The sequence below is a fragment of the Oreochromis aureus genome, linkage group 18 (genome assembly GCF_013358895.1).
Source record: "Oreochromis aureus strain Israel breed Guangdong linkage group 18, ZZ_aureus, whole genome shotgun sequence".
NCBI lineage: Eukaryota > Metazoa > Chordata > Actinopteri > Cichliformes > Cichlidae > Oreochromis > Oreochromis aureus.
The window spans coordinates 13396017-13423613 of record NC_052959.1 but is presented as its reverse complement, the minus strand read 5'-3'; the positions used below and the strand labels follow the sequence as shown (position 1 = coordinate 13423613).

At 40.8% G+C, this 27597-nt stretch overlaps 3 protein-coding genes across 3 annotated transcripts; 1 reads left to right on the top strand and 2 right to left on the bottom strand.

Moving 5' to 3' along the window:
• Nucleotides 1-137: 137 nt before the first annotated feature.
• slc25a42 (solute carrier family 25 member 42) lies at nt 138-7829 on the bottom strand. Its single transcript, XM_031737967.2, is given in 9 exon segments — nt 138-2311; nt 2313-2344; nt 2460-2611; nt 3167-3283; nt 3372-3538; nt 3700-3725; nt 4040-4151; nt 5025-5191; nt 7414-7829. Coding segments are annotated over 8 exon segments (981 nt in total). The 5' UTR covers nt 5106-5191; nt 7414-7829; the 3' UTR covers nt 138-2017.
• Nucleotides 7830-8017: 188 nt separating this feature from the next.
• On the bottom strand, nt 8018-14894 carry armc6 (armadillo repeat containing 6). Its single transcript, XM_031737977.2, has 8 exons — nt 14738-14894; nt 14349-14490; nt 11395-11480; nt 10750-11311; nt 10494-10639; nt 10281-10412; nt 10000-10137; nt 8018-9911 (listed from the first exon to the last, which is right to left on the bottom strand). Exons 2-8 carry the CDS (start codon nt 14467-14469, stop codon nt 9699-9701), a joined length of 1398 nt encoding a protein of 465 aa, XP_031593837.2. The 5' UTR covers nt 14470-14490; nt 14738-14894; the 3' UTR covers nt 8018-9698.
• Nucleotides 14895-15300: 406 nt separating this feature from the next.
• Nucleotides 15301-27237, top strand: mau2 (MAU2 sister chromatid cohesion factor). Its single transcript, XM_031738005.2, has 19 exons — nt 15301-15649; nt 15772-15789; nt 15924-15989; nt 16496-16591; nt 16689-16783; nt 16881-16908; nt 17010-17165; nt 18460-18606; nt 18712-18802; nt 18882-18985; nt 19099-19176; nt 20299-20364; nt 20658-20741; nt 20872-20921; nt 21027-21104; nt 21180-21291; nt 21396-21486; nt 24536-24663; nt 24753-27237. The coding sequence occupies exons 1-19, from the start codon at nt 15416-15418 to the stop codon at nt 24825-24827; spliced, it is 1797 nt and encodes a 598-aa protein (XP_031593865.1). The 5' UTR covers nt 15301-15415; the 3' UTR covers nt 24828-27237.
• The last annotated feature ends 360 nt before the right edge of the window (nt 27238-27597 follow it).

The following is a 27597-nucleotide window of genomic DNA, read 5'->3' as shown; positions in this document are numbered from 1 at the left end:
TAAAATAAATAATTGAAATGGGTATATATTTGTTTTTGTTAAGTTGCCTAATAATTATGCACAGTAATAGTCACCTGCACACACAGATATCCCCTAAAATAGCTAAAACTAAAACAAACTAAAAACTACTTCCAAAAACATTCAGCTTTGATATTAATGAGTTTTTTGGGTTCATTGAGAACATGGTTGTTGTTCAATAATAAAATTATTCCTCAAAATACAACTTGCCTAATAATTCTGCACTCCCTGTACTGTCAAAATGTTAATCTGCATCATTCAAACAAGCTCCAAGTCCCATTTGCTGCCACACATTGATATGTGACGATTAGAAAAAACACATGACTGTGTGCTGAGGTAAAGTACAATACTGAGAACTAAATTATCTTTGTAACAGAACTCAAATGATCTCTTCAGTATATGTTTGCATATTTCCAGTCAAGTTAGCAAATACTGCTAAAAGCTCTACACCGAGTCCTCCTCCCTAACCAGGAGATTTAAAGTCATTCCAGTGACCTGTTACAGTCTAGACTAGTGTCGAGTCACGTTTTTAAAAACAAAGCAGCTGTGAATGGCAGCGAAGAGACAGACTGCACAGCTGTCACACTGGCAGCAAATGGAAGACACATTAGTGTAATGTGTGTACTTCATGTGTGTCCAACATCAGCGACACATACGAGGGTGAAGATATAAAAATGCCTCTTGATATACTTTACTTTTTAAAAACAGATAAATGATATATGTAAAAGCAACACCTCTCAGACTGTGTCAGCAACAATGAGACATTGTAAACGTCACAAAGAGGGCTGTGTATATGTTTAGCTGTTCTTTCTAAATATCAGTGTATAACATCTCACATTTGGGGGATTACCTAACTACTTGATGTGCGTTACTTAGGGCTGAGAACCAATAAGCATATTTCCACCAAAACTAAGACGTTGTAGTCCCAGGAACTTTTTCCCAAAGAACTACAAGATTCCTTCATATTGTTACATGTCTGTGTTTCTACAATACTCTCTTTTCCATTGATGTTTCAGAGCTTATTAGAAAGAAAAAAAACATCCAAAACAGCCTCCCAAAGGTTCCTAGTTCCTAGGGGAAGTGATTCCAGCAGTGGAAAGGCCCCAATAGTTTAGCTGGACTAACTGTAGTATCTGTATTTATACTTCAGATATGAATCTTTCAAAAAGCCTATGACAGGATTAAAGTGAAAAACAATCAATATGTGACAAAAACTCTCTAAAAACACTATGGGCACTGGTAATTCTTTTTTTGTTGGCACCGCCATAAAACACAACTAAACAACTAATAAAACTGTGAATTCAATCTTCAGGAGTGCTGCTGAAAAAACACTAGACTGTGAGCTTTTAATAGTTTCAACTCAAACTAAATCAAACCATTTGATAGCAGTTACAAAGCTGCTGTGAACTCACACTTAAACATACTACAACTCCATTTATGGCATATAATTTGCACTAACTCAGGTCATAACCTTTGGTATATTTTCTTAAAATAAATTTCCTTAAAACAAATCTCAACAAGGGCATATCTTACTCTTATTAAATGAATGCATTTTTTAAAAACTCATGGCAAATGAGTGGAAACCAGCATTGCACTGCAAAGTAAAAGATTTAAAATGATACACAAGGCAGCTGGCAGACTGCAGTGTGTGTGTGTGTGTGTGTGTGTGTGTACCTTTTAACTCTGTGGATTACAAATGTACTTAGAGGCCCGGTTCAGGAGGGTAGAACCATTACAATTCATGTGTACACACAAACGTATTGATGATATTGCACTTAGATGTACATGACAACAAGGCGTACTATCCAACTTACTCTCTTAAACGCAAACAAAGCGAGAGAATAAATTATTATTACCCACGCATCCTGAGCCACTGTGCTTTTTGCTTTTATCCAGCAATACCCTTTTTTTACTCTTGCTACCTCTGCTGTCTCACCAGAGTGGGCTTACAGGCATCTACTCAACCCTCTACCCCCATTTTCAACTCTCTTTGTCATTATTATGGAGTAGTATAACCCATTTGATGAAGCTTCTTCAAGAGAATCTGAGTGAGGTCAAAGGTGGTGAAGCTAATCCCCACTGCAATAGGTCCTTTAACCCAGTTCATACTGAGACCTTTGTAGAGTCCGCGGATAACCCCTTCCTCGGACACAATCTCCCTCATGGTGCCCAGGATGGTGCGGTACGTGTGACCTGTGACACCCGCAGTCTGCATCCGCCGCCGTACTACATCCAGAGGGTAAGATGCAGACTGGCCGATGAGACCTGCACAGGCTCCAAAAGCCAGGCGTTCAGTATGAGTAGGGCTGCTGGCGGCCGCTGTGCTCTGCATGGAAGAGAAACGTGTGAGGTTTAGGTACTGTACATGAACAGCAGCTGTGCACAGAAGGAAAGGAACAGGGCTAGATCAATACACAGATAAACATGTGGCTGTTGAATACCTGCATGCAACTTCTTCAGTGTCTCATAGGTAAAGAAGCTTAGGCCAGCATAGGGGGCAACACCCAGTATGGTTGGAGTAAAGCCTCGATACAGTGTTTTCATGCCCTCTTCTCGAGAGATCCGCACAAACACATGCAGAATGTTACTGTACCTAAAACAGAAAAATATTAAAAATATAAATGTGTTTTAGTTAAAGATGGATGAGAAATTCAGAAGAAAAGAAAAAAAATTGCTCTTTACATCTTAGATCATAGAAGTTGACTCAGTCTGCGCGAGGGTGCAGTTAAAGTCCATTACAGGCTAAATAGGATCACACAATACCCCAGCTGACTATAAAGTGAAGATGTGAAAATATGCTGTAGTAATATCTTCTGCATTATGGTTGCACAACCAACTATGTTTATTCTCAAAACAAATGAACAACATTTCAGGTCTTTAGTGATGAATATATGTTTGTCTAAGGTGACATAGTGACACATAACAATCTATAATGACTCAAGAAATTGATTTAAAACACAATTACACAGCTCTGAAGACAAAAGGAGGTCTAGCCCAGTACAAGCAAGGTGTACCAAATGTACTGGCAAAGTGAGTGTATGTATAACTACCCATGTTTCATTACCCTTGGATTGTTTTGCTGATGCTATTAACAAACTCCCCAACTATGCCCAGATGACAATTTATAACAACTTCAAAGTTGGCTTACATTTCCTTTGGCGTTACAGCCATCCTCGCTCGCACCATGTCAAGAGGATATGTCATCATGGCAGCAGTGGTACCAGCCATGGACCCAGCCAGCAACCTTGGGACTGGAGGTAGGGCACTGCAACCAAAAAGGAAAAAACCCATCAGCCCTTTTATGTCTTTACATAAGAAAACATTTCATAAACAAGCAAAACACAGATACGTACTTTCCCTGAAAGCCATAGTAGCCTCCCAGCACGGCCTTGTACTGCTCGTGTGCGCAAAACTGGATGGCAGCATATGGGATGACTCGCACCATGGTGGCAGAGTTTCCCCTCCATAAACTGAAGAAGCCCTCCTTCAGGTAGGTGCGGTAGATCAACCTGTAAGCTTCCTTTAATTCAGTGTGCACAAACATATACACATTAACATGAAATGAACATGAAAAAAAAAAAAAACAAACACAGTAAAATATGTGGTTTACATTAAGTGCAATAGATATAAAGCTTATAAATAGGAAGCAGACAACATGAAACATTTCATGCTCAAACATACCTTGGCAGAGAATCTTGCAGAAGACACTGAAAAACAAAATACATGAACAATATAAAAACCATACCATACCACCTTTATTTGTATAGCACTTTAAAATAAACCAGGGTTCACAAAGTCCTGTACATATACAAATGGCATAAACAGAAAATAAAATCAAAGATGTTAAAAATAGAGATTTTTTTAAAAATCTGCAGTGACAAGTCCAGTCATTTTTTAAGTAATATCAATAACATGATTTTTTTTTGGTATTTCCACAGTAGTCCCAACAAGATGTAATCATATATTAATACATGTTCTTTATTCAGGTCACTGTTGTAAATTAGCAGAGCAGCCAGCTTGCCTTGGAAGATGATTTTAGTTCGGTCCAATGGGGCGACAGCTGTCTTGGCTACAGCTCCTGCTAAAGCCCCTGAAAAGAGCGAGTTGATAACAGACCGAGTCTGTTTCAACCCCTGCAAAGCAAAATAATCACATTTTAGGTTCAAACAGAGACAGAGACACTGTACATTTGCAACTTGTTGTGTTTGCTATAGTGTTGATCAGTAAGCCAGGGTTACATCAGGATAACAGTTGACAGATAACTAACCAGCTAACAAAACCTCACAAATAGAAGCAGATGTGGTTAAATGAAACAGAGGGGTCATGAAGCTACAAAGACCTGCTCAGTTCATGAATATCATATTCAGCTAACAGAATGAGGGGTCTCTAGTGCACAGTACACACATGAAACACAGGCACTAAAATAGTGTTACAATGTCACTATATTCTGCAAATAACATATGACTTGATAGGATGCAATCACAGAAGTGATGGGACAAGTGTGGGGGAATGAATAATCATGTTAGAAAACCCATTTAAACAGAACTGTATGATAACATAAGGTATATTTATATCTCCATTACACGCATACACAATTTTAGAAATGCATGCATCCAAATAAATATATCTAGCTAAACTGTCTAACTATTCAATTTAATGTAATTCAGTTAGTAAGATAAAGACCCTACAATAACACAGAGAAAACCCCAACAATTAAACAACCCCCTAACTGCAGAAACCTGGTAACAGTGGGAAGGAAAAACTCCATTTTAACAGGAAGAAACCTCCGGCAGAACTGGACTCAGGAAGGGGCAGCTATCTGCCACAATCTGTTGGGGGTGACAAAAATGGGCTGATTCCAGAAATAATTGTACAACCCCCTGGAATGTCAACATTAACACAATAATGACTTTTTTTCCTCTAAACACAATTAGACACAATTAAATAAAATTTATTAACCAAACCTGAGCTGTATGATTACCCTGATCCAGTATAAATGTGCTCACCTCTGACTGACTGGAGGAAGCCAGTGGGAGCACTTCACCCTGTGTGAGTGATGCCCGTTGTTCCTGGACTCCACTACCCATCCCCGAGGATTATGAACCAAGCACGCTCATGAATTCAACCGCTGGTGGCAGCGGTGATGCTGGTGGGGAGTACAGGAGGCTAGAAGCTACAGGGAAGAGGGAAAAAAGAGAAAAACAAACACAGTTAAGTTTCATGTCAGTCTAAATATTTTTAAACAGATTTTCCTGTTACTGCAAGGAAGTTGTTTGAAAACCCTTTTTCCTGGTATGCCTCACCTCAGAAGTTGGAACTCCACATTACACAACATTTAATGAATCAGAACAAAAAGAATCTTACGTCAGCACTGTCATCCACTCTTTGTTTATTTTCTCTAAAATATTCTTATGAGCTTTTACCTGATTGTCCACCCGCCACAGTTTGATAACCACTGCTCTAATTAGACAACATGATTATTTATGGCCTCAATGCATCATAACAAGTACCACAGAATCAAAGTCTGGTCTCAAATCTATTCTACTTAACCGCCCTCTTTCTTATATGCTTACAACATGTGATGAGAAACAAGATGTTTATCTGTACACAATAAACTAGAAATACAATACACAACGATGTGAATAACTGCCTCAAGAATAGCCCACTTACTCTGAACCACCTGCCTCACTCATGAAAACTGCACACAGACACTGAGCTAAGTGGAAGCACAATAGATCACTCCTGAAGGACAGAGGACTTGTAGGTGAAAGGTGTCTGAGTAACACAAGCACTGCTGAAGCCCCTCCCTTGCTGGAAACAAGTTTGCAGTGTAACTACAACTTTGAACATTCAGGACAATCCTCCAGATCTCGTCAATAAAGACGAGTTGACCTTTAGAAGACAAACATTATTTAGAGTGAACTCACTGATTTTAACAATAGAGGTATTTGCATGGCTTTAAAGAACTAATCATTTCACCACATAGATCACATATTCATGTAATGTTCAACCCATCCACTCTGCTTTATCAAGTCCAAAGCTATCAAATATGTAAACCTGAGTTGAAGGAACACCAACAACAAGATGTAAATTAGTAATTCACATCCAGTCTACACAAGATCTACAAGTTTCACACATTCAGAAGAAAGACTGAAAATGATAGCAATTCTACATTTTTTCTTTGGGTTTTCATGTGAAGAATTTTACTTATTTGGGTTTTTTGTTTGTTTTTTGTCATCATGGGACACACAGATACTTCATCAGTATAAGATCAAATCTGCTTATGACTGTGACTGATGTTTATCTGTTGTGTAACACTCATTTTATGCTGTATAATTCTTCAAGCGTGATGAACAGCTGACTGACCCTAAAAGTTTTTCTTGTTTACAGTTTTGCCAACAAAATAATACTGTGACTGGTATGATTAGGTGATGATCTGCCCTTTCAGATTTATATTATTACAGAGAATATGGGTTACTTAGTTTTTGATATACATACTGGCTCAGCACTTAGAAACACCAGAGTTCAACAAGAAGCAGTGACAGGAAAGAAGCAAATGAAGACAGCGAGAGACAACAGTGAAACTGTAAACGGAGGGTCTGCTCAAAAGCTGTGTCAGGGGCAGCTAATACTGGTAGCAGTCCAACAGGCCTAGGACTTCTTGTACCCATCTTTTCACAGCAGCCACCATCCCAAATCTCAGGCCATCTCACACCCCTCCCTAAAGCTTCTTCCCCCATGCATATCATCTTACAGTTCCTTGTTCCTCACTCGTTTCTGTGCTGCTATGTCTTATTTGTGTGCCTTAGGCTTCATTACTCTGTAATACAGGACAGCATTCCCATGCTATACACATGCAACAGTGGAGATCTTATAGAAAGCGTATTATCATGAATAAGGGAGTCAAAAAAGGCAACTTAATGCTTATGGGTAAAGTGTGTGTTTAATTTTGTGTTATATTTATCAAGAATAAGTCCATGAAAATTATTGGAAGTCTAAGTGGAAAAAGTTGAGAGCAAAATATGACCACATGCCAGCTGTGGGAAACAGAAAATACATGCACAGCCCCAAAAGCATAAACAGTCAATAAGCATCACAATAATCAACATCAGGAGCTCTTCATGTTGCCTGCCTCCTTAATACATCAGTTTTGTAACAGCGCCGTGTCCCATATGCTGCCATTTTCCTCGGCATTTATTAAACCGTAAACCAAAGCACGGTTATAAGTCAACATTACTGCAGTAGAAGTGGACACTTATTCATTAAACGATCACCATGCCTCGCCTTTCTGTTTCTGCCCGCTGCTCCAGTCCTGTCGACACATGCCCGCAAACAAAACACAGCCACCCTCTGAAGCCAGCGAACTGTCACTGCTTACACAAACACACTTCTTACCTTATAAACCTGACACCGGCACCAAGAGCTGTCACGTTTTGATATCCCCTCCACTGGCGCGTTATTTCCAGCCGTTAACAGCTTCTTCAGGAGTTATTTCTAAGTTAGCCAAATACCAGGTTAAGTAAGGTAAGCTAGCCGTTAGCCCGCCGTTTAATTCACGTCTGTTTTCTCGGTAACAGCGTAGTGCAAATGTTAACCATGAGCTAATGTCCTGACTGGAAATGTGTCCTAATGTTGAAGGTGCCGTTTAAAATACCTTTCTCACATCCATCAGAGCTGCAGTGACTCTAAGTGACAGGCTTCCTCCATGCCACTGTGGGCTCTGCCGTTACTACTCCTGTCAGCCAGGCGAGGCGGTTCGCAATGACCACAGTGAGGTTTGGCAAGGACGAGCGCAGGTGCATTGTGGGAAATGAAGTCTCAGTGAGGTGCGGCAAGCTTGGATAGGTCAGTTAGAGGGGCGTGAGTAGGAGAGACACTTGGCAGGCAGTGGGCCACCTGCAGTTTCTTGTTAGACCTTTAAGTACACTTGAAAATTATTTACTTCAGACTCATGAGATCCAGGGTCTGTTATTATCACACACAGCTAGATAACAGAAGATGGTATCATACTGTGTTAAACTTTAATGACAAATTTACAAACTAAAAATAAAGCATGTGTAAGGCATTCAAAACATGTATAAATTGGCCCTGCCAACACAGGAAACAAGTCACCATGTTACAGAGCAGTTGCGTAGCAGCAAATGCACTCATACAACATTTTACAAAAACACTTTTAAAAAAAGTTTACATAAATAATAAAAACACATACAACAGTACTACAAAGGCCTTTTTGTACTTATTTGTACTGGAAAACACTTTCAAATCTTGCAAAAGCATCGTGACTGGTTGTGTGTTGATTCACACTGCCTGAAACCCTTTTCAGCAAATGTACTGTAAAAATATGCCTCACTAAGAGTGTATTTGCTTCTAGTATGTTTATATGTTAGATATAAACATGACAGGATTACATTTTAGCCAAAAGTGCACTCAGGGAGACATATTTAAGGGTTTGTGGCAAGTAGAACAGGGCCAATGTTGTTGGTTCAAATGTGAAATGTGGGCAGATTTTAGCTGGGCTACCACTAAAACAGGGATAGATTGTGGGTAAAATTAAACCCATTTACATCTGTTGTTGTTTACAGACCTCAAAGAAAACCCTAGGCTCACAGGTTGTTGTAACTTTTTGTTGAAATACAACAAATTAAATTGCTGGTTAAAAAGAATCATCATCTTGAAGCCTCGAGTCTCACTATCTTTGCATTTTCAAACCTGACAAGACAAAAGAGGGGTGGACTCACTGCGATAACAAGGGTCAGGGCACTTTCTCATTTACAAGCTAGCCACACCCTAAAGCACACCCTTCTTTATCCCTCTTCAACTATTTAACGGCCACATGTTTTCAACCAGATGTGAAACTAAAGCTGAAGGCTTTTCCTCATATGCTTTCAAATGTTTTTTGTCTTACTTCAGCTAGCTAGGCTACTGGCTATCAGTACTACTAACAAAGACAGTATCAAACATGGTATCTTAAACCTGGATTATTTTAATGGACACCATGAGGCATCGCCTGTGCCTACAAAAATACTATCCTACAGTCCGATAGAAGTCGAAAAGGGAAAAAGGACAACAGACTTGACTTTTGTAAACCATAAACTGATGATTTTATGGGCTCTGTCACATATTTTGGGACATACTGAATAAAAAACTCAGTCTATTTTGTAAATTTTGGTCATCTTAAGTGTCAGAAACGAGGATTATTCAGGATAATCTCATTAGCTAAACAACAGTGATTGATTGCCAATAAGCACGTGCTGTCACAGTTCCCACCCTCACTCATCACGTCTGGTTTCAAAACATCAAGATGGTGATGGCAAAAACTCTCAGCTTGAGGCATCACAACAGGGCTTCACAAATCACTGAGTGACATCACGGTAGCGACAGCCATCTTGTATACTGTCTATGGCTATTAATTGTTGTACTTTAGTGGTTAAGTAGCTAACTAACAAGCTAGTTTATTTTTTCATACAAATATGGAAGGAAGACTAACATCACCAGCGTCTCTCCTTCATCATGTGGCTGCATGCAATGGCAGTTGATGGTTAAGCCTCACCTAAACCTCTGCCGGGAAATGAAATCACAGTGGGCGGGACTGAATGTCTGCTATTAAACCCCCACCCCATCCCTGCAAGGTGTGTTGAACATTCCTTGCGAACCTTCTGCAGTGGTGCTGTGCTCCACTTTCAGTTGGTAAGGCTGCCATGTTTGCCGGTCCACAGCTCCCGAAGCTCCACCTGACATCCCAGATCTCTCAGGGCCGCCTTGCCTACATCACCGCAGTCTTGATGGTTCTGCAGCGCCTGGGCTATCAGCGCTTCTGCTCCCATCTCCAAGATTGACTGGCTGAAGTTACGCATTCGTGCGACCAGATTTCTCAGCACCATGCACCCTTGTTTCTGTAAAGGGCGAACACCAAACGCTGAATCACAGTCACAAAGAGTCCAGATCCCGGGAGCATATTGTTCACTGATGACATGATCTTACCTGCACGTTCACCACATCGGTATGAGTCTTCATAGCCTGCAGGGCAGCCAAGGCACCTCCATTCTCCATGATGACCGTGCAGTTGTTGGGTTTACGTAGAGCAAGGACAGAGAGGCATGCACAAGCCTGCTCACACACCTATGGCAGAAAGTGAGCACAATCTTAGAACATCTTAGAGAATTCTTTCAGTCAGTGTATCCCTCATTTGTGTGTTTGTTTGTTTCAATGCACAGAGACCAATTTAGCATGATTTAACATGTAGGTACAACAGTGACACTCACAGCAGAGTTGCTCATGTGCCTGTTCATGGCGATGACAATGAGCTGAACTCCACCGGCATTAACAACAGCATCTTTCACGTCATCATTTCCTGCTATGGCTCGGATCGCGCTAAGGACCTGCCGAACCAGCTCCTGCGGGAAGACAAACACTTCAGCGAAAAAAAACAAACCTGGACTCGATCCACATCACGATCTTTGCTTCTTGTACGTTACCGCTGACTCATAGCTGTCTGCGAGCAAAGTCATCATGAGTTTTAATCCGCCCATATCACAGATGTCTTGACAGAACTCATTCCGTACAGCCAGACGGGATAAAGTCGCACACAGCTCACTCAAAACAGAAGTGTTACCAAGGTGAGCTGTGTGGAAGATATCCAAGAAATCAAAATTATTTAAATGTACCAGCAAATACAAAGCGACTAGAAAGCGCAGAAGCTAAATCTATATTGATATGATCAGCTGGCCTTACCTTTGGCAGCCTCAATCAACACCTTCAGTCCACTGTGCTCAAGAACAATACTCTTGGCGTGCTCATGAGCGTGCCCAAACGTAACCCGCACGTCATCATCAAAGGTCATGACTCGGAGAGTTGCGCAGCCCTCCTTAACCATCTCCGCGCATTCACCGTGCTGTGTGATGGCACCAGTGAGCAGCGGAAGGACGCCGCCTTTTACAAAATCCTGCCTGTTCTGTTCGTGCTTTAAACAGCAGTGCCGCACGGCACTGATGGCGACCCGTGTCACAGAGGAGTCCGCCTGGTACTTCTTAAGGATATCCAGTAGGAACTGCCGGCCCTCTGCGTCCAGCAAGTCTGGCTGTCCATCCGTCAGCGCGGCCAGAGCAGACAGAGCGGCTAATGCTGCTTCCTGCTCCTCCATGCTCTTTTTGCAGTAGGACAGGATGACGGGGTAGGCGTCTTTCTGGGCAGCGAGGTACCGCTGGGCAAATCCCAGTGAGCACTGCTCAGTGAAGCTTTTTAGGTCTGCTGTCACACCAGCAGAGTCTTTTCCAATTCGGAGGGACTCCAACGCCTAAAATGATTAAAAAAATTTTTTAATATAGATAGAATTTGCAGTAACTATTCTCTTTTCAGGAAAAACAGATAAAGACTCACCTGTAGGACCTCGTGTGTCTGCTCTTCTTGACTGTCAGCCAATGATAATGTTGGGACAGCTTTCACTATGCAACTGAGGTCCACACCTGCATTAACACATACGATTAGACTTAATGCTGTGACAAACAGCACAACATGAAGTTCACAAAAAAAGGGTCCAAAGGTCAACATAACTTCTTTAATGACCATTTTAACATCTCAGAAGCGGACAGTAACAACAACAAAAGCTATTGTAATTATCAGCAGTGGCACATGAGTATCAGTGCACTCTCTTCTTCATATTTGAAAAAATCTGAATCTAAGAATATCACAAGTCCAAAGTGGATCTGTAGTCTCTATACGAGTTTCAGCCAGCGTGAAGTCTAACTTTGTGTCTATATATCCATCCATACTCTAAACCACTGCGGGGCTGGAGCTTTTCAGCCTTTCTTGCTGGGCGAGAAGTGGACTAACCTTATGTGTTAATTGTTATTCAAGACAGAGGCTTCCAGCTGATTAAAGTAAGGACAAGGAATAAATTACTTTTTAGTACTTATTGCTTTCCCAACACTCCCAAAATGTCTTTACTGTAGCTTCTGTTAGAAGTAGCAAACCTCAGCCACTGGATCTTTATATGAAGATTTGTTGGAAAAAAAAAAAAAAAAAAAGAAAAGCTTTGTATCAGTGCTTTGTGCGCATTTGATTGAGAAATAAGTGAATTCATAAAGTTCATCTGTACACTAAAATCTGTCATTATCTTTAAAAAATAAGGAAAGTTAAACTTTGTGTGTGCTCCAACTTCCTCCTACAGTCCAAAGGCATGTGGTGGGGTTGGATTAATTGGTGATTCTAAATTGGTCATAGGTGCTAATGTGAGGATGAATGGTTGTCTGTCTCTCTCTGTTAGTCCTGAAACAGACTGGCGACCTGTCCAGCGTGTACCCTGCCTCCTGCACTATGGTAAGCTGGGATAGGTTCCAGCCCGGTAGGACAGACAGAAGGATGGATGGATGGATGGATGGATGGATGGATGGATGGATGGATGGATGGATGGATGGATGGATGGATGGATGGATGGATGGATGGATGGATGGATGGATGGATGGACAGATAGATGGCAGAAGCAAATGGAGAGGGTCACTGTGGGGACAGGAGGGACAGCAGCAGTAAAAGTAAATTATAGCTGATTAAAGTCTGAAGAGAAAAGAAGCCAACTGATCCAGTTATGAAGATTTTGCTACTTTATTGAGAAGGATTGTGGCAGTGGGATATAGGCTGTAAGAGGGAAAGGGAGGTGGGGTGGGATGGTTGAATGCATGGCACACTTGCATTTGCTAAATACTCACTTTCCCTAAATGGTAAGTGCAGGGGTGCCAGAGGACGAGAGAACAGAGCAAAGCACAGAAACAATAATGCTCTGAATCTGGGCAGCTGGTTGAGCAAACGTTTTTCTTTTGTGCTTGATAATAAAGAAGTCTGTGTGCATGCTCTGTGTGTGTGTGCTCTGTGTGTGTGTGTGTGTGTGTGTGTGTGTGTGTGTGTGTGTGTGTGTGTGTGTGTGTGTGTGTGTGTGTGCTCTGTGTGTGTGTGTGTGTACAGTCTTCCCTCTCTGTTACTGAGGAGAACCAGCTACAAAGACATATTCATGAGAATGAAACTTAAACAGACTGAAAAGGAAAAAGACAAAGGGATGTTGCTTCTTTTTCTTTTTCTTGTTCTTTTTTTTACAAGCACACAAATAAAGCAAGACCAGTTTAAGACTGCATACCTTTGCTGAAAAGCCCCTACACACCATGCATGAACTGGGTTCCTTTTCTGCCTTTCAGTTCTATTTGTTACTGCTCCCCCACACCTACCCCTAGACCTTATTTGTGGGGATGTAACAGTGTATTTGTACAGACATGTTGCAAAATGTTCAGTTTTGCCCTCACAATGCAAATCAAATCCAAAAGTTAATCACTTTGATTTTAGGCCAAGCTCCACCTCTCCTAAAATTTTCATGCCAATCCTTTCATAAGTTTTGAGTAATACAGTGACCAAACAGACAAACTGAACTAATCATAAAACCACAGTGACAGAGGTAAAAGAATGGTTACACAAATCAAAAACAGAGATTAATCTAGATTTGGCCAATCAAAAATCAGAGTTTTATGATCTGGACCGTTTCTAATGCTGCTGATGTGGAAAAACATTTTTTACTTTGGATTTTTGCAAATAGACTAAAAATTCGCAGTGCACAGTGCAGTAAACAGGGAATCTGTCTCTCAGCATAGTAAGTTCACCTCCCATTAAATGAAGGATCAAGGCTAGAGTTGTCAAACATTAAGTCCAGGGCCCAGAATCAAATGTGTAGTGAAACTCCTTTAAAATAGCAGAAAGAGCTGTATCAATGGTCCGGCACACTTAAGATCAAAGTGGGCTGTATGCGGCCTGCAATGTAAAATGAGTTTAACATTCCTGATCTCGGCTAATATCTGCACACATACAGATAACATGACATATTACAGATGTAGAATATAAGGCAACGCTTAGTATTTCAATCAATCTGTTCATTAGACAGTATTGAAATTTTAAAGTAAAACAAAATAAAATGTGACAGAACCAAAAAACATAAATGACACATGTTTCATGAGCACTTTACATCTTCTTCTTCCTCCTCCTCTTTTGGCTGCTCTCTTTAGCCGTTGCCACAGGGCATTACCTCCATCTCACCCTATCGCTGGCATCCTCCTCTGTCACACCAACCTTCTGTGTATCCTCCTTCACTACAACCTTCTCTGTGGTCTTCCTCTTCAGCACTGCACATGCTCATGGCTCCAGTCTTCTGCAGCTTGACCATCAGTGACTTAATTTCAATAGACATGCAACTCTTACCTTGTCATTCGGCCTGAAGTTTATATCAGTCTTAACCGACACGGCGTTACCCTGACAAAGTGTGTAACAGTCAGTGTACATTAACCAACTGTGACATTTACCTTGAGACTCAAACTGCTCCACAGCCTCCCTCAAAGCCTCGTCTGGGTCCATCTCAAACTCCTCCATGTTTTCCCTGACAGCAGCATCAAAGGTCTCCTGTGTGATTCTCCGTTTGGCCATTTTGCCTCGTTATCTTCAACTCTGAAATTAAATGCAACAACGAAGTGAAACCTCAGCAGTGTTGGGAGGATTCAGTCTCCACTAAGGTAGCTAGTACCGACAGCTATTGTTAGCTAAAGCACATGAGCTCCATTCCCTGTTACTGTAGCCGGTGAAGTTTCCAGGGCAATCGTTAAATAAAACCCTTACTGTGGTATTTCTCGTTGTTTTCATTATTATTTTATATGAGTCGGTTAAAAGTAATTCAGTCAAATGCTTTGGATATTACCTCCGCCCTGAAACAGGATGCTTTCTCCGGTATTATGAATGAAGCGATCACAGTAACGCAGTTTTCGCTGTCGGCTGTTTGGTACTATTCACAGAGAAGTGAATTGTGCGGAAAAATGTACGTGAATAGCACATTTCTCCAAATGTCCCACACAAATATTTGCTCTTCTCAAACATAGTCTGAAAAGCATAGGTTCCTATTACAAATTTTACAATTACTACATTATATCTGAGAAGATGGCAGTAAATTATTCATATTATTTATATGTGATTATTTAACGTAACATTTATTATTTAGTGGATGATAAAAGGATTTTAAATGATTGTTTTATTCTGATGAATACCCTTTCAAAATAAAGGAGGCAATTTCAATTATTTATAAAAGTAACTTGTCAAGAAACTAAATGACACAAAGTTATACTTCCTGTGTGAATATTGTATCGTTTTCCACGTCAAGCAAGTTTAACAGATAGGTCTACAACATACTAAATATGTTGTTCTTGTTTGGTGTGTTTGTATTTGAAAAGCTACAACCGGAAGTCATTTTTCTTCGGACTAGCTCCTTGGCGCTACTCCGATTCATGCAAATGACAGAGGTGGAAAGCGCAGCTGGGGCTAGCTGAAGCTGGGGACGTTGTCCCAACGCTAAATTGTTGTTTTTATCCCCGGACGGCTTGGGATGGCAGCGAGCACAGAGGCCCCTGAGCCTTGGTATCTGGCCTTGCTGGGCTTTGCGGAACATTTCCGCACGTCGAGTCCTCCAAAGATCCGGCTCTGCGTCCACTGTCTGCAGGCAGTGTTTCAGTTCAAGCCGCCCCCGAGGGTCGAGGCCCGGACTCACCTCCAGCTGGGCTCGGTGCTGTACCGCCACACAAAGAACAGCGAGCTGGCCCAGAGTCACCTGGAAAAAGCGGTGAGCAGCACTGATGATCAGTACTAGAAACACCTCCACCACCGTTTTATGATCACTGCACCACCCAGGGTCCACTGTGCTCTCACTGATGATCTGTTTCCTTTTTTTTTTTTCTTCCTTAGTGGTTCATATCACAGCAGATATCCTTTTTCATGTGCAGTATTAAAACCCATGCAACCCGGTTTAAAAAAAAAAAAGTTGTGCCACTTAAGCATCTCCTTAAAACCAGGTGAGCTTTCACATTGTAGGTTGCATCTTTAACAACACCTATCAGATCTCTCAGTTTGAAGATGTCAAGTTTGAGGCAGCGAGTATTCTCTCGGAGTTTTACTGTCAACAGGTATGTGCATCCATGTTATCATCATCTTCCCTGTTTGTAAAAAAATAAATAAATAAAAATGCTTGGACAAACTTTAGCAGAGGTGCATTTGTTTATTTTATTGGTTTTTGCGCGTTGCAAAACAGTGACGTCATACCCACTGCAGTACCGCTGAGCACACCTGAGTCACGTGCAAGCCTTGTGTTTAAAACACAAGATAACAACCTGAAAAACCTCTGACCAATAATCTGAATGAATAAAATGCATGCTCTCATGCATGTTTGTGTGTGTATATATATATATATATATGTATGTCTGTGTGCCATGTTGATGTTATGTCAGCATCTTCTCTTGTCTACTCTGTTCTGTACACTGAGAGCAAAGAAATAACTGGAGCTTAATTCTTTGTGCGTGTACACATACTTGATCAATAAAGCTGATTCTGATTCCAATTAGATTTTGACTTAAATGCAAGAGAAAATGAATTCAGATTCTCTTTCAATTACTTATTGGCTTCTTTCTCCAAGAACTTGGTGGACTCTGCAAAGCCGGTGCTGCGGAAGGCCATCCAGATCTCACAGCAAACTCCCTACTGGCACTGCAGGCTGCTTTTTCAGCTGGCAGTAAGAAACATCTCAACATTACAAACCTACTTGTGCCTGTTATGTTAATTTGGAGCGTGGCTGATGTATGAGCGCAATGTTGTTCTGTCTCCCTCAGCAACTGCACGCACTGGAGAAAGATTTGGTGTCTGCTTGTGACCTATTAGGAGTCGGAGCAGAGTATGCGAGAGTCATGGGATCAGAATACACGAGGTAAACGGGTCAGATTTCTGTTTTCTGAGCGAGATAAGTGATTCATCTGTGGTCATGCATTGACTCACATTAAGTTTGTTCTTTCATTTTCCCACAGAGCCCTCTTCTTGTTAAGCAAAGGAATGGTAAGCTTAAATCATTCTCCTCAAACTAAAAGCGCTCGATGTGTTAACTTGTGTTGTTTTCTGATTATGCAGCTTTTTAATCTGTGTTTGTGGCCCTGCAGCTACTGCTGATGGAGAGGAAGCTGAGCGAGGTCCACCCGCTGCTGACACTATGTGGGACGATTGTGGAGAACTGGCAGGGAAACCCCATTCAGAAGGAGTCGCTGAGAGTTTTCTTCCTGGTGTTGCAGGTTACACACTACCTGGATGCTGGACAGGTATTCCCGTGGTTCATTTCCGGCTCTAAATAGATACATTATTGTTGAAGTTTCACAAAAATGTAAGAAACATCTATTTTAAATTAAGTTTTTTTTTTAACCCCATAACTTGTGCCAGATATCAAATATAAATCTGTATGTTTTTACATTATGTTAAAATAATGCTCAGAGCAAAGTTAAAGCTGCAGTGTGTAAAATCTCACCACTAGATGTCAGTAGATTGCAGATTGTGGATAACTAAGTTCTGTCTTCTTATCCAACCCAGTTCAAATGCATTATCCCAGCGACGGTGGGCGCTGTAGGGCAAACAACTCTGACCTCCGCTCATCTGTAATGAGTGTAGGCTCTCAGCCCGCTGTTTACCTCAGCTATCAATATGTGTCCACATCTATTTAGTGTATTGGAGGCTGTGAAACTTTGTAAAAGGAGTCCAATATTGGCTGTTGAGTCAGTGAAGCTCAGTTCTGTTCAATAACAGCATTACTGTGATGAGTTGTTGAGGATATGCTGAACTTTTCTGTCAGTAAACGCTGCTCTATTTGCTGTTGTTAGCCAGCATTGGTGAAACTTTCTTTAAAGTGGGTCTAACATTGTTGAGCTCTGATGTTTGGTGAATAAACTCTCATGTGGTGAGAGAGTGTAATCAGTTTATCACAGGGAAAGTGGAATTTTTAGGACACTCGAGCCTGGCAATAATGTTTGCTTATAACCAGCTGCTGATGTTGTTTAGCCGTCTTATTGTCAGCTACCTGGAGATAAGATGCTTGTGTGCGTTTTTTGTGTGTTAGAGCCCTGACTTCATTTCATAGATGAGGCTTGAGGTGTTGAGGAGGTTTTATCTAGATGCCGGTAGGTTATCTCTTTCCTTCACACTTTCACTTCTTCGGTGACGGGGGCCCCTTCTCCGACGATAAAACTTCATATCTGGAGTCTGGAAGTGCAGGCATGATTTGCTTCCACGTCACAGGAACACCTACGACTTCTCTTCTCCCTGACCTTTGGTGTCCTACTTATGCGGCTGGTCTCTAGCCACATACATAAAACTGGATTTGGTAAAAGGCCCCATTGTATTTGAGATGAAGGGGTAACATGTCAGGTTCCACAAGCTGGTGGCTGCTCCTGTGTATTTTTAATGGATTAATTCTCAAGTTATAAGAATGCAGGGATTTTTTGGATGGCATATTTACACACTAATCACTGTATAAAAGAGTATTAAATTTTATTTTTTCTATTAAATTACCTCAAAAATGACCGACTGTAACCTTTAAAGTGTCTGTGCATGTGTCGGATTCAGGTAAAGAGCGTGAAGCCATGTCTGAAGCAGCTGCAGCAGTGCATCCAGACCATCTCCACTCTCCACGACGATGAGATCCTTCCCACTAATCCAGCAGCCCTTTTCCACTGGCTGCCCAAGGAGCACATGTGTGTGCTTGTGTATCTGGTGAGACGCTGTCATTGACACACAGCTTGTGAAAGACTCTGAAAGTATAGTGCAAAAGCAGATAACGTTTTGTGTAATATCTCTTGTTTGTTTTTGTCTGAAAAGGTGACTGTGATGCACTCCATGCAGGCGGGATACTTGGAGAAAGCACAGAAGTACACAGACAAGGCTCTCATGCAGCTGGAGAAGCTGAAGAGTAAGTTTGATTGCGTACGCTCACTTATAATTTTTCTTACTTGGTGTTAATCAATCACCTCCAATTTGTGTGCTAAAAGTGCTGGACAGCAGTCCCATCCTGTCCACGTTTCAAGTCATCCTGCTGGAGCATATCATCATGTGCCGGCTGGTCACTGGACACAAGGCCACAGCTTTACAAGAAGTGAGTCACCAGCTGTAGAGATTTTATCCATACAGATTCTGTGACATTAACTTACTTTGGAGATTCTCAGCAGTTTGCAGTTGTAGCTTAAGATTGCAATGGTTTGTGTTCAGATTTCTCAGGTTTGCCAGCTGTGCCAGCAGTCACCCAGGCTGTTTACCAACCACGCAGCCCAGCTTCATACACTCCTGGTAAGTCAGCAGTCAAAGTAAATGCACATCAGCAGCAGCTGTGAGCACTTCTATGAAAGCAGAGGTTTTGGTAGCTTCATGGTCTGGAGCATTCAGGTGTGTTTTAACACAGCACGAAGAAGGAAGGACATCAGCAGTGACGTTAAAGGAACAATTTTTACTGCCCATCAGTTTGGGAAGTAAATCACTGAAGTTCATCATTCTACACTGAGGAAGATTATTCACCCCAAGGTCAGAGCCTGTACTGCTTAGAGAAACTGCAGAAACACTCAAGAGCTACATCTCAGACTCTGCAGACCTCAGTTGGCACATTAGAAAACTGTATACCAAAGTATTATAGAGTCAGATGTGAAGCCATCTGCCACATAGATAAAGGTTGACTGACAGTGGGTCATGCAGTGGGACAATGATCCCAAGCACAGCAGCAAACCTACAACAGTGGCCAAGTCAAAGTCCAGACTTTAACCCGACTGAAAGTCTGTGGTGGGACCTTAAGAGAGCTGTGCATAAGTGAATGCTCACAAACCTCAACAAGATGAAGCAGCGATGTGAAGATGAGTGGGTTAAAATTCCTCCTAAGCAACACGAGAGATTGAAGTCATACAGAAAATGTTTACTTCAAGTTATTACTGCTAGAAGTGCTTCTACAAACTATTGAATCATTAGGTGTACTTAGTTTTTCACACACTGGTTCTGGATTTTGACTCCATCATCTTTGCTTTTAATCACGAACCTGATTAAGGACCAGATGGTTCTTTTATTTATTTTTTATGTCTGATATGTAAAATGTCAGCTTTGAAACTGTACGTTCTTTTTTACATGACTGATGATACAAAGCTTTATGGAAAATATGACATTCAGTACATTTCAGAAGACTGATGCTATAAAAAGAAGTTCAGCAGAAGTATTTAAATTGGTCCCTGGTGCATGTACAACATTCCCATTTAAGATCTGTACTTTTTCAAGGTTTCAGTTAAATCCCAATGAAATGTATCACATAAGTGTGCACTTGTGGTTGATGTTCTATAGCTTATGGTTCTGTTCAAGTGCCTCTGTTTACAAACTACAACTGTCTCATTTAATATGAAGGCTTCACATCTGTTTTCTCTTCTTGTGTCTCAGGGCCTGTACTGTATCTCAGTGAACTGCATGGACAATGCTGAAGCCCAGTTCACTGCAGCTCTGCAGGTGAGTTTCGTCATCACCATCAGATCTGGATTTGTTTGTCCTTTCATTTCTTTTTAGATCCCAAGTCCCAGGTGCATTGTGAACTCGCCATGAACTCTTCGGGTTATCCAGATACTGGAAACCCAGTAGGATACCAAACATCTGTTTGTGTCAGTTCATGCACGGCTAACTTTTTTTTACACAAAGTGACCATCTGTCAACAATGGTTGTAGTTTTATTATTATTTTTTGGCTCTGTGGTGTTCAGATAGCTCTGTGCTGTCAGTGAGTCCCTGTGTCTCTTTCCTCTGTTAGATGACGACACATCAGGAACTGTGGACGTTCATTGTGACAAACCTGGCAAGCGTCTACATTCGGGAAGGGAACAGACATCAAGAGGTTGGAAAGTTGCTGCTTTATTTAAATTCTATTTAAATTATTTTTTTTTTTTTTTTAATAAATGTTTGTCTCTTTTAGTTTAAATTCCCTTTTTTGTGTTGTTGTTGTTTTGTTTTGTTTTTATTAACAGCTGTATAGCCTTTTAGAGAGGATTAACCCTGATCACAACTTTCCTGTCAGGTAACTATAGAGGCTGCATAGACAAACACATCGTGCAGATTTGTTACTTTTTTTGGAATTTTTTATTGTTTTAAAATAAATAATAAATAACTTTGACTTTTTCAGCTCTCATTGCCTACGAGCTGCAGCATTTTACATCAGAGGGCTCCTGTCTTTCTTTCAGGGACGTTACAACGAGGCCAAGTAAGTTACTTTTTTTAATATTCTGTCCTTGTTGTTTGGGATAAGGGAGATTATCGTGAAAATTTATATCAACAGGAGATTTCTAAGGGAGACTCTGAAGATGTCTAATGCAGAGGATCTAAACAGGCTGACGGCCTGCTCGCTCGTCCTCCTGGGCCACATCTTCTTTGTTCTAGGCAACCACAGGGTGAGACTGCAAACCACCGCATGTCCTGCACGTTAGACCACGCACGCTGTGGCACAGTTATTTTAGGACTGCAGATGTGATCGCGACTTCATTTCGTTTTCCAGGAAAGCAACAACATGGTGGTTCCTGCCATGCAGCTGGCAAGCAAGATCCCAGACATGTCTGTGCAGCTCTGGTCTTCGGCACTTCTTAAAGGTACAGCTGTCACGGAGCCTTTCTTCAATTTTTGTGTTATGGTCAGTTTATGGGATAAAATTAATTTACCTAAGATGGGTTCAAATAGGTTGTAATCTCAAGAGGGGTTTTATGAGCTAAAATCCCTCTTAAGATTACAAACCACAAAATTGTGACAATATTTGGCCTGAAGGGGTCGCAATAGACAAGCACTGTGTTTGGAGCAGTTCAACCTGAAGAACCTTAAAGTTATTATAAGAGATTATGTTTCAACTTAATGATTAAGTTTAGCTCATCTGGCCGGTGAGCTAGTGTCATGACACAGTGATTACCCAATGGGTCTTCACCCAAACTGCCCTAAAGGTCATGGTCATATTGTCATTTGGAGGCCCCCTTTCCATTTTCAGAGCATAAATGTCATGCACACTAGTCACAGAGTCACACAGTCAGAGGTTCCCCGTGCTGATAAATTATGTACGCACAAAATGAGGAAAGAGCTCTATGAAATGATGTGATAGCTTTGTCACATGTTTCATCATTTTGGTCATGATCATGGACTGAGGGATCCTATTGGTCGACTCCCAGACTAGAAAGGTGTGGTGTGGACCTTCCTGTCACCATTATGCTGACATCAGTAATGTGGTCAGTGACAGGCTCATATCTTCACATATTTTCATGATTTTTATGACCATAGTTACTTCTGACTATGTAGCCATAAACCTTGTGAACTCAAACATTTCTGTTTGCGAGCCTCCTCCACCTGCAGTGGGGTTTTATTCTCATTAGTCGGTGCAGTACAGCCAAGCGGTGTAAATGTATCACTTTGCTTTTGAACACTACACAGTCCTGTGAATAGTGTTTGAGCATGAGCTACTATGTGACTGCGCAAAACTCTCAAGCCACCTCTTATTTCATTATATTTTGCTTGGAAAATAGGAAACGAATGCAGTGGTTTATTGAAACATGTACAAATATACATGGGAATACAATATATAAGGCAAAAACAGAGTTTGTACACTTCTAACAAGCTTAAAAGTCCATATCTGGTATGACAATCCTTAATCATTAACACAGGCTAGACTGTCTAGGCAGCTTTCTTGTAATTTATTAAAGTAGTCTCCAGGAATCTTTCTTTACACTTCCTTGAAGGACATTCAAAGCTCTTCTTTGGATGTTTCTGCCTTTTGTTCTGTTCTCTGTGAAGATGATCCCACACTGCTTCAATAATGTTGATGTCTGGGTTTTTGGAAAGCCAATCCATAACTGATATCCAGGCATGTTTTTATTTTATTGGCAGTGTGTTTGGGAAAAATGAAGCCTTTGGCAGTTTACTGCTTTTATTTCATGGTGTATCTGAATCTGATGGTACAGCTGAATTCATAATTCCATCAATTTTGACTACATCCCCAATGCCAGTGGCTGAAAAGGAAGCTAAAACATGACAGAGTCTCCACCGTGCTTTACAGCTGGCTGTAAACACTCACTGTTGTACCTCTCTCCTGACCTCATCCACACAAATCGATAAAAATTTAAATCTCTCCATAAAATCTTCGCCACTGATTGTCAGTCCAGCTCTTGTGTAGTTTGGCATACCTCAGCCTTTCCTCCTTGTTTCCCTTCCTTAAGAATGGCTTTTTGACAGCCACCCCTTCCACTGAGACCATTTCTGATGAGGCTTCACTGAACAGTAGATGGATCAGCTGAAGATCCAGATGCATCTCTCAGGTCTTTACTGAATTTTTTCCTACTTCTTAAGGATATTACTTTCAGATTCTGTTCATCTGCTATAGATAGTTTTAGTCTTGCAACTTGTTCCTCCACTTGTCCAGTGTCCTCAACTTTTTTAAGAAGACACTGCACACCAAGTTGAGATATGCCAAGTTTTTATCTAACAGCTTTTTCAGAATCACCTTGTTATTGCAAAAATATCTTGTGCCTGTCGAACCAGGTTTTTTTCTTTGTTTTGTTTTGTCTTAAGGCACTTTGGTGCCTAAAGATACGGTTTAAAATTGGTTCTTTGCTCAGTTTTCTGTTATGTGTATACACAACACTGGCTCATCCCTCATCCCCATCCCCTTCATCCCAAGTTTTTTTTTTTTTATCCTTGAGTGATTCAAAGGTCAGTGTTAAGTGGCATAACAAACAAAACAAACACATTAGCCTGAAAATGGTCGGATACAAGGAATGGCCTTAAAATGAGTGAAAAAGCAGCCAATGACCAAAGAAGAGCTCTGAAAGACCTTCAGAAAGCTTGAAGAACTGTTTCTCAAGAGCACTTTATGAAACTACAAGAAAGTCTGGCTCCCTAAAAGAAAACATAAAACAATGAGAGGTGACTCGAGACTTTTCACGGTACTCTGTGGATGAGCCACCTGTTATCTAGCCCATCCCCCTTATAGCACCATAATAGTTAATAGTTAGTTAACTTATTTTCAGCAACAAAAAAAAGAAAAGAACAGAACATTGTAACTTTGTTGAATATGGTATTTATTTGTGGATTCTCTTATTTGACAGCTTTAGCTTGGTGTAATGGATAACCCAGTGGTTGATAATTAACAGTAATTTGTTTATTTTAGTCAAAATTCATCATGTGATTATGATAAATAAGCTCCATGGCTCCACGGCTACAGCACAGTACAAAATACCTGTTATGTTTCTTTGAACTACATTGTTATTTTTGGCCAAGTGAACATACTAAGAACACACCATCGCCTTTCTGGCACAGTTGTCGCTCCCTTTGAATAACAAAAGCGCTTTTTGATTTTCAGCTAATCATTTTGCGCCAGTATTCAGTTCACGGTGAAAGATCCCTTGCAGAAAGGGCAGTGATATGCATTTCTCAGCCAGTTATAGCGTCAATAAATCACAGAGTAATGAAGCCACAACTGAATTAGAACTGAACGAAGCTTGGGGAAAAACAAGTGGGTGAAAAATCATTTAATCACAGTACACACACGCACACACACGCACACATACGCACACATACGGCGCATTCTAGGTTTGGAAATGGTGTTTGGATCCAAAATAATTCAACAATCATCAGTATACACAATTAATCTCTTCCCAGCAGATTTGAACAAGGCTTGTGGAAACACCATGGACGCCCACGAGGCCGCACAGATGCATCAGAACTTCTCCCAGCAGCTCCTGCAGGACCACATCGCAGCCTGCAGCCTCCCTGAACACAACCTCATCAGTGTGAGCACATCATCAATCAGTCACACTATAAACAGTGAGTCACTCCACCCTGGTTGGGTTTTCAAAGGAACCTCTGTTTTGTGTTTCAGTGGACAGACGGCCTCCCTCCTGTGCAGTTCCAGCCTCAGAATGGACCCACGACCAGCCTGGGCAGCCTACTCTGAGAACTCGATGCCACAGTGACGGAGAAAATGAGAGATGGAGCAGCTGCTGCAGGGAAAACGGTTAAAGAAAACTGGGGTGCCTGAAAGTAGAAGCAGCTGATAAAAGGGTAAAAAAAAAAAAAAGCAAGATAGAGAAAGGAGGAGTAATGAATTTAAGGGAAAAAATGAGGCACACTGCACTGTGTCATTTGGCAGACTTCCATTTGGTGCTTTCCTTCATCTTTTTGGGGCACTGGGGCATCACAGCTGGGTTTGACTGGGTTAAAGTGCCCCTGTTGTGGTTCTTTATAGGCTCGTACTCACTAGAATAGTTTTTCACACGTTCGTGTTTAGAAAACACAAAATATTTTTTACACTGTACCCTGCAGCAGCGCCACTTTTCACCCACTGTCTGAAACACTCGGTTTTAAAACCCCTTCCCTAAGAGCTGTCGACCCCGTTAGAGCAACTTTGTCTGCCTCTTACCTTCTCTCTGAAATTTACCTGAAACCACAACGCTGACGTGCTTTTAGCCAATGTGAACGGTGACTTTTATCGAACAGCGATTTTAGCAGCAGCAACGGGAGGAAAGATGGTTTCAAAGTGATGGCTAGTTTGCTTTAGTCTTACTGAGGTGGGTTTGTGTGAAGATCTGTAAATGAGTTTTGTTTGGGGTGTTAGAACAGGCGGTACATGTGAATGAAGAGTAGGAGAGAACAAGCAGACAGTACTGTTAGCCACATTAGCCACACAGCATAAAACACTAAGCTTATAGAGATTTTCCTCGTGTTGTGGGGACATTGCAGTAACTCTCAGAGTGTATGAAGACCACCTGATACATTTTAAAGTTAGCAGAAGTGGATGCAGAATAACAGCTGACTGCATCTGGATTTAATCAGCTCTTATATCTTTGTCTGTGGGTGTGTCACACCTAGTCATCATGCATGCGTGCATTGTGTTATACACAGTGAGGTAGAAAGCCTGGACTGTAAACGGGACGTTTCAGGAAGTTCTGTTATTGAGAATAACTCCAGTTTGACACTAACGTTGGTCTTTGTAACTTTGCGAGGCTTTTAACTCCATTAAAGCATAACAGAGTCACTTTGAATGTTTTCGGAAAGCACTGGCTTCTTTTAAATACCTCAAAAAATAATGGAAGTGAGTGAGTGCTGCTAACATAGGCTAGTATAAAAACAGTGTGTGTGGCTTTTTTCTGAGCAACAGACTCCACTGAGCACACCTGTGATGCCCACCACCTGACCTGCTTCTTTCTGTATGAAACAAAAAACAAAAGATTTGCAGTTTTGTTGAACGTTTCTTTTAAATTCACCAGCGTTGTTCCACAAACGTGACAGACGCAGCTCGTCTCTTAACCTTTGTTTCAAACCACCATGAATGTGTTGTTATATGAAGTAAAATAAAGCTTTTAGTTTTGAAGAATTCGTTTTAAAGTCGAACCAGTGGCCAGACAGATGAGTTTAGTTTGTTGTCGTGCACGAGTTCAGTATTTGTCTCTTTAAAAGCACAGGCCGGCAGACTTTGATAGAGTATTTGTTAGGATATATTTGGATACGCATTACAAAGCATACTATGTGTAATTATGTTAATGTTATGTAATGATATGTTTGATATGGCTTACTGGCTGAAAAGGATCAAATGTGAATGTTGGCATTTTAAAGTTGTATGAAACGGCCAAACCATCGGAGCATTTTGTAAACATCATAAGAACTTATTGAACGTCCAGTTGCATGTAAAGTGTAAAACGTGACTGTGATGTCACAAAAATGACTAATCTGACATCTTTTGAAACTACAGTCTTGCAGCCTGACTGTGCTTCCCTTTAGATTTTTGTCATTTCACTCTCACTGTGTATATCTCTATGCTGTGCACATTTTCCCCGGGTCAACAAACCAGTAATAAGAATAGCATTTCTACTAAAATAGAACCGACTGTTACCTCTTTGCACATGTGCCGTTTCACAATGAAACCTGTAAACGTTTTCAGAATTATACTGTTTTCCGTTTCACTTATCTCTTCCAGACGATGTCTTTATGTATGTATATTTAAATAACTTATTTATTTAAGGGTTTTTTGTTTTTTGCTGACACAGTTTATAATAGTTTTGATATATATAATATCATATGGCATGTAGGACTACGATTTTTGAGTTCATGCTAAAGTAGGAAAAGATTTAATTAGTTTTACAAATGTATTTTAAAAATCAACTACTGAGTTTGGTCAGCTGCATAGAGATTATTGCGATAAAGCAAAGACGTTCGGTTGGTACGGTGTGGTTGCCATTTATTTTATTGCCATTTTACAGCATGTCATAAAAGGGAATGTTTCATTTCTGTTCGCCATGTTGTCATTTTCATGACTTAACTTTAACACTTGTATAACTTTTTTTATGAATAAAGATTCTAAAGTTGAATGATTTGTTTATTTTCATTGAATACGTTTCTACACTTTGATCCACTCTGACACAACAAGCCTGATAACTGTGTGTTCAACACATATGATTGAGTGAAATAATGCCTGCAGAGCCATACCAAAGATTTAGCTGTTTTAGCTTCTGCAGTAGAAGCACATACTCTGCACTACATCACATTGAACTTTGTGGGAAACCAGGCTGATGTGCTGTAATTTAATTATTTTGTCCACATGTTCAGTGCGTCCACTGGGTTTCATAAATCTTGTACATTATTTTAAAAAATGTCCATAAAAACACTGTTGATTTGTCAGTTTGAAGTCTGCATCGATTTATGCGAGTCGCTTGAATGTGTTAAGACCA

Excerpts from the sequence above, each read along its gene's own strand:
- mau2 (XM_031738005.2), top strand. The coding sequence starts at position 15,416 with ATGGCAGCGAGCACAGAGGCCCCTGAGCCTTGGTATCTGGCCTTGCTG. Across the intron at positions 18,986-19,098 it reads AGGCCACAGCTTTACAAGAA|ATTTCTCAGGTTTGCCAGCT; the intron begins GTGAGTCACCAG and ends GTTTGTGTTCAG. Across the intron at positions 21,487-24,535 it reads GTCTTCGGCACTTCTTAAAG|ATTTGAACAAGGCTTGTGGA; the intron begins GTACAGCTGTCA and ends TCTTCCCAGCAG.
- armc6 (XM_031737977.2), bottom strand. The coding sequence starts at position 14,469 with ATGGCCAAACGGAGAATCACACAGGAGACCTTTGATGCTGCTGTCAGG. Across the intron at positions 10,640-10,749 it reads GTTGATTGAGGCTGCCAAAG|CTCACCTTGGTAACACTTCT; the intron begins GTAAGGCCAGCT and ends TCTTCCACACAG. Across the intron at positions 10,413-10,493 it reads CAGACAGCTATGAGTCAGCG|GAGCTGGTTCGGCAGGTCCT; the intron begins GTAACGTACAAG and ends GTCTTCCCGCAG.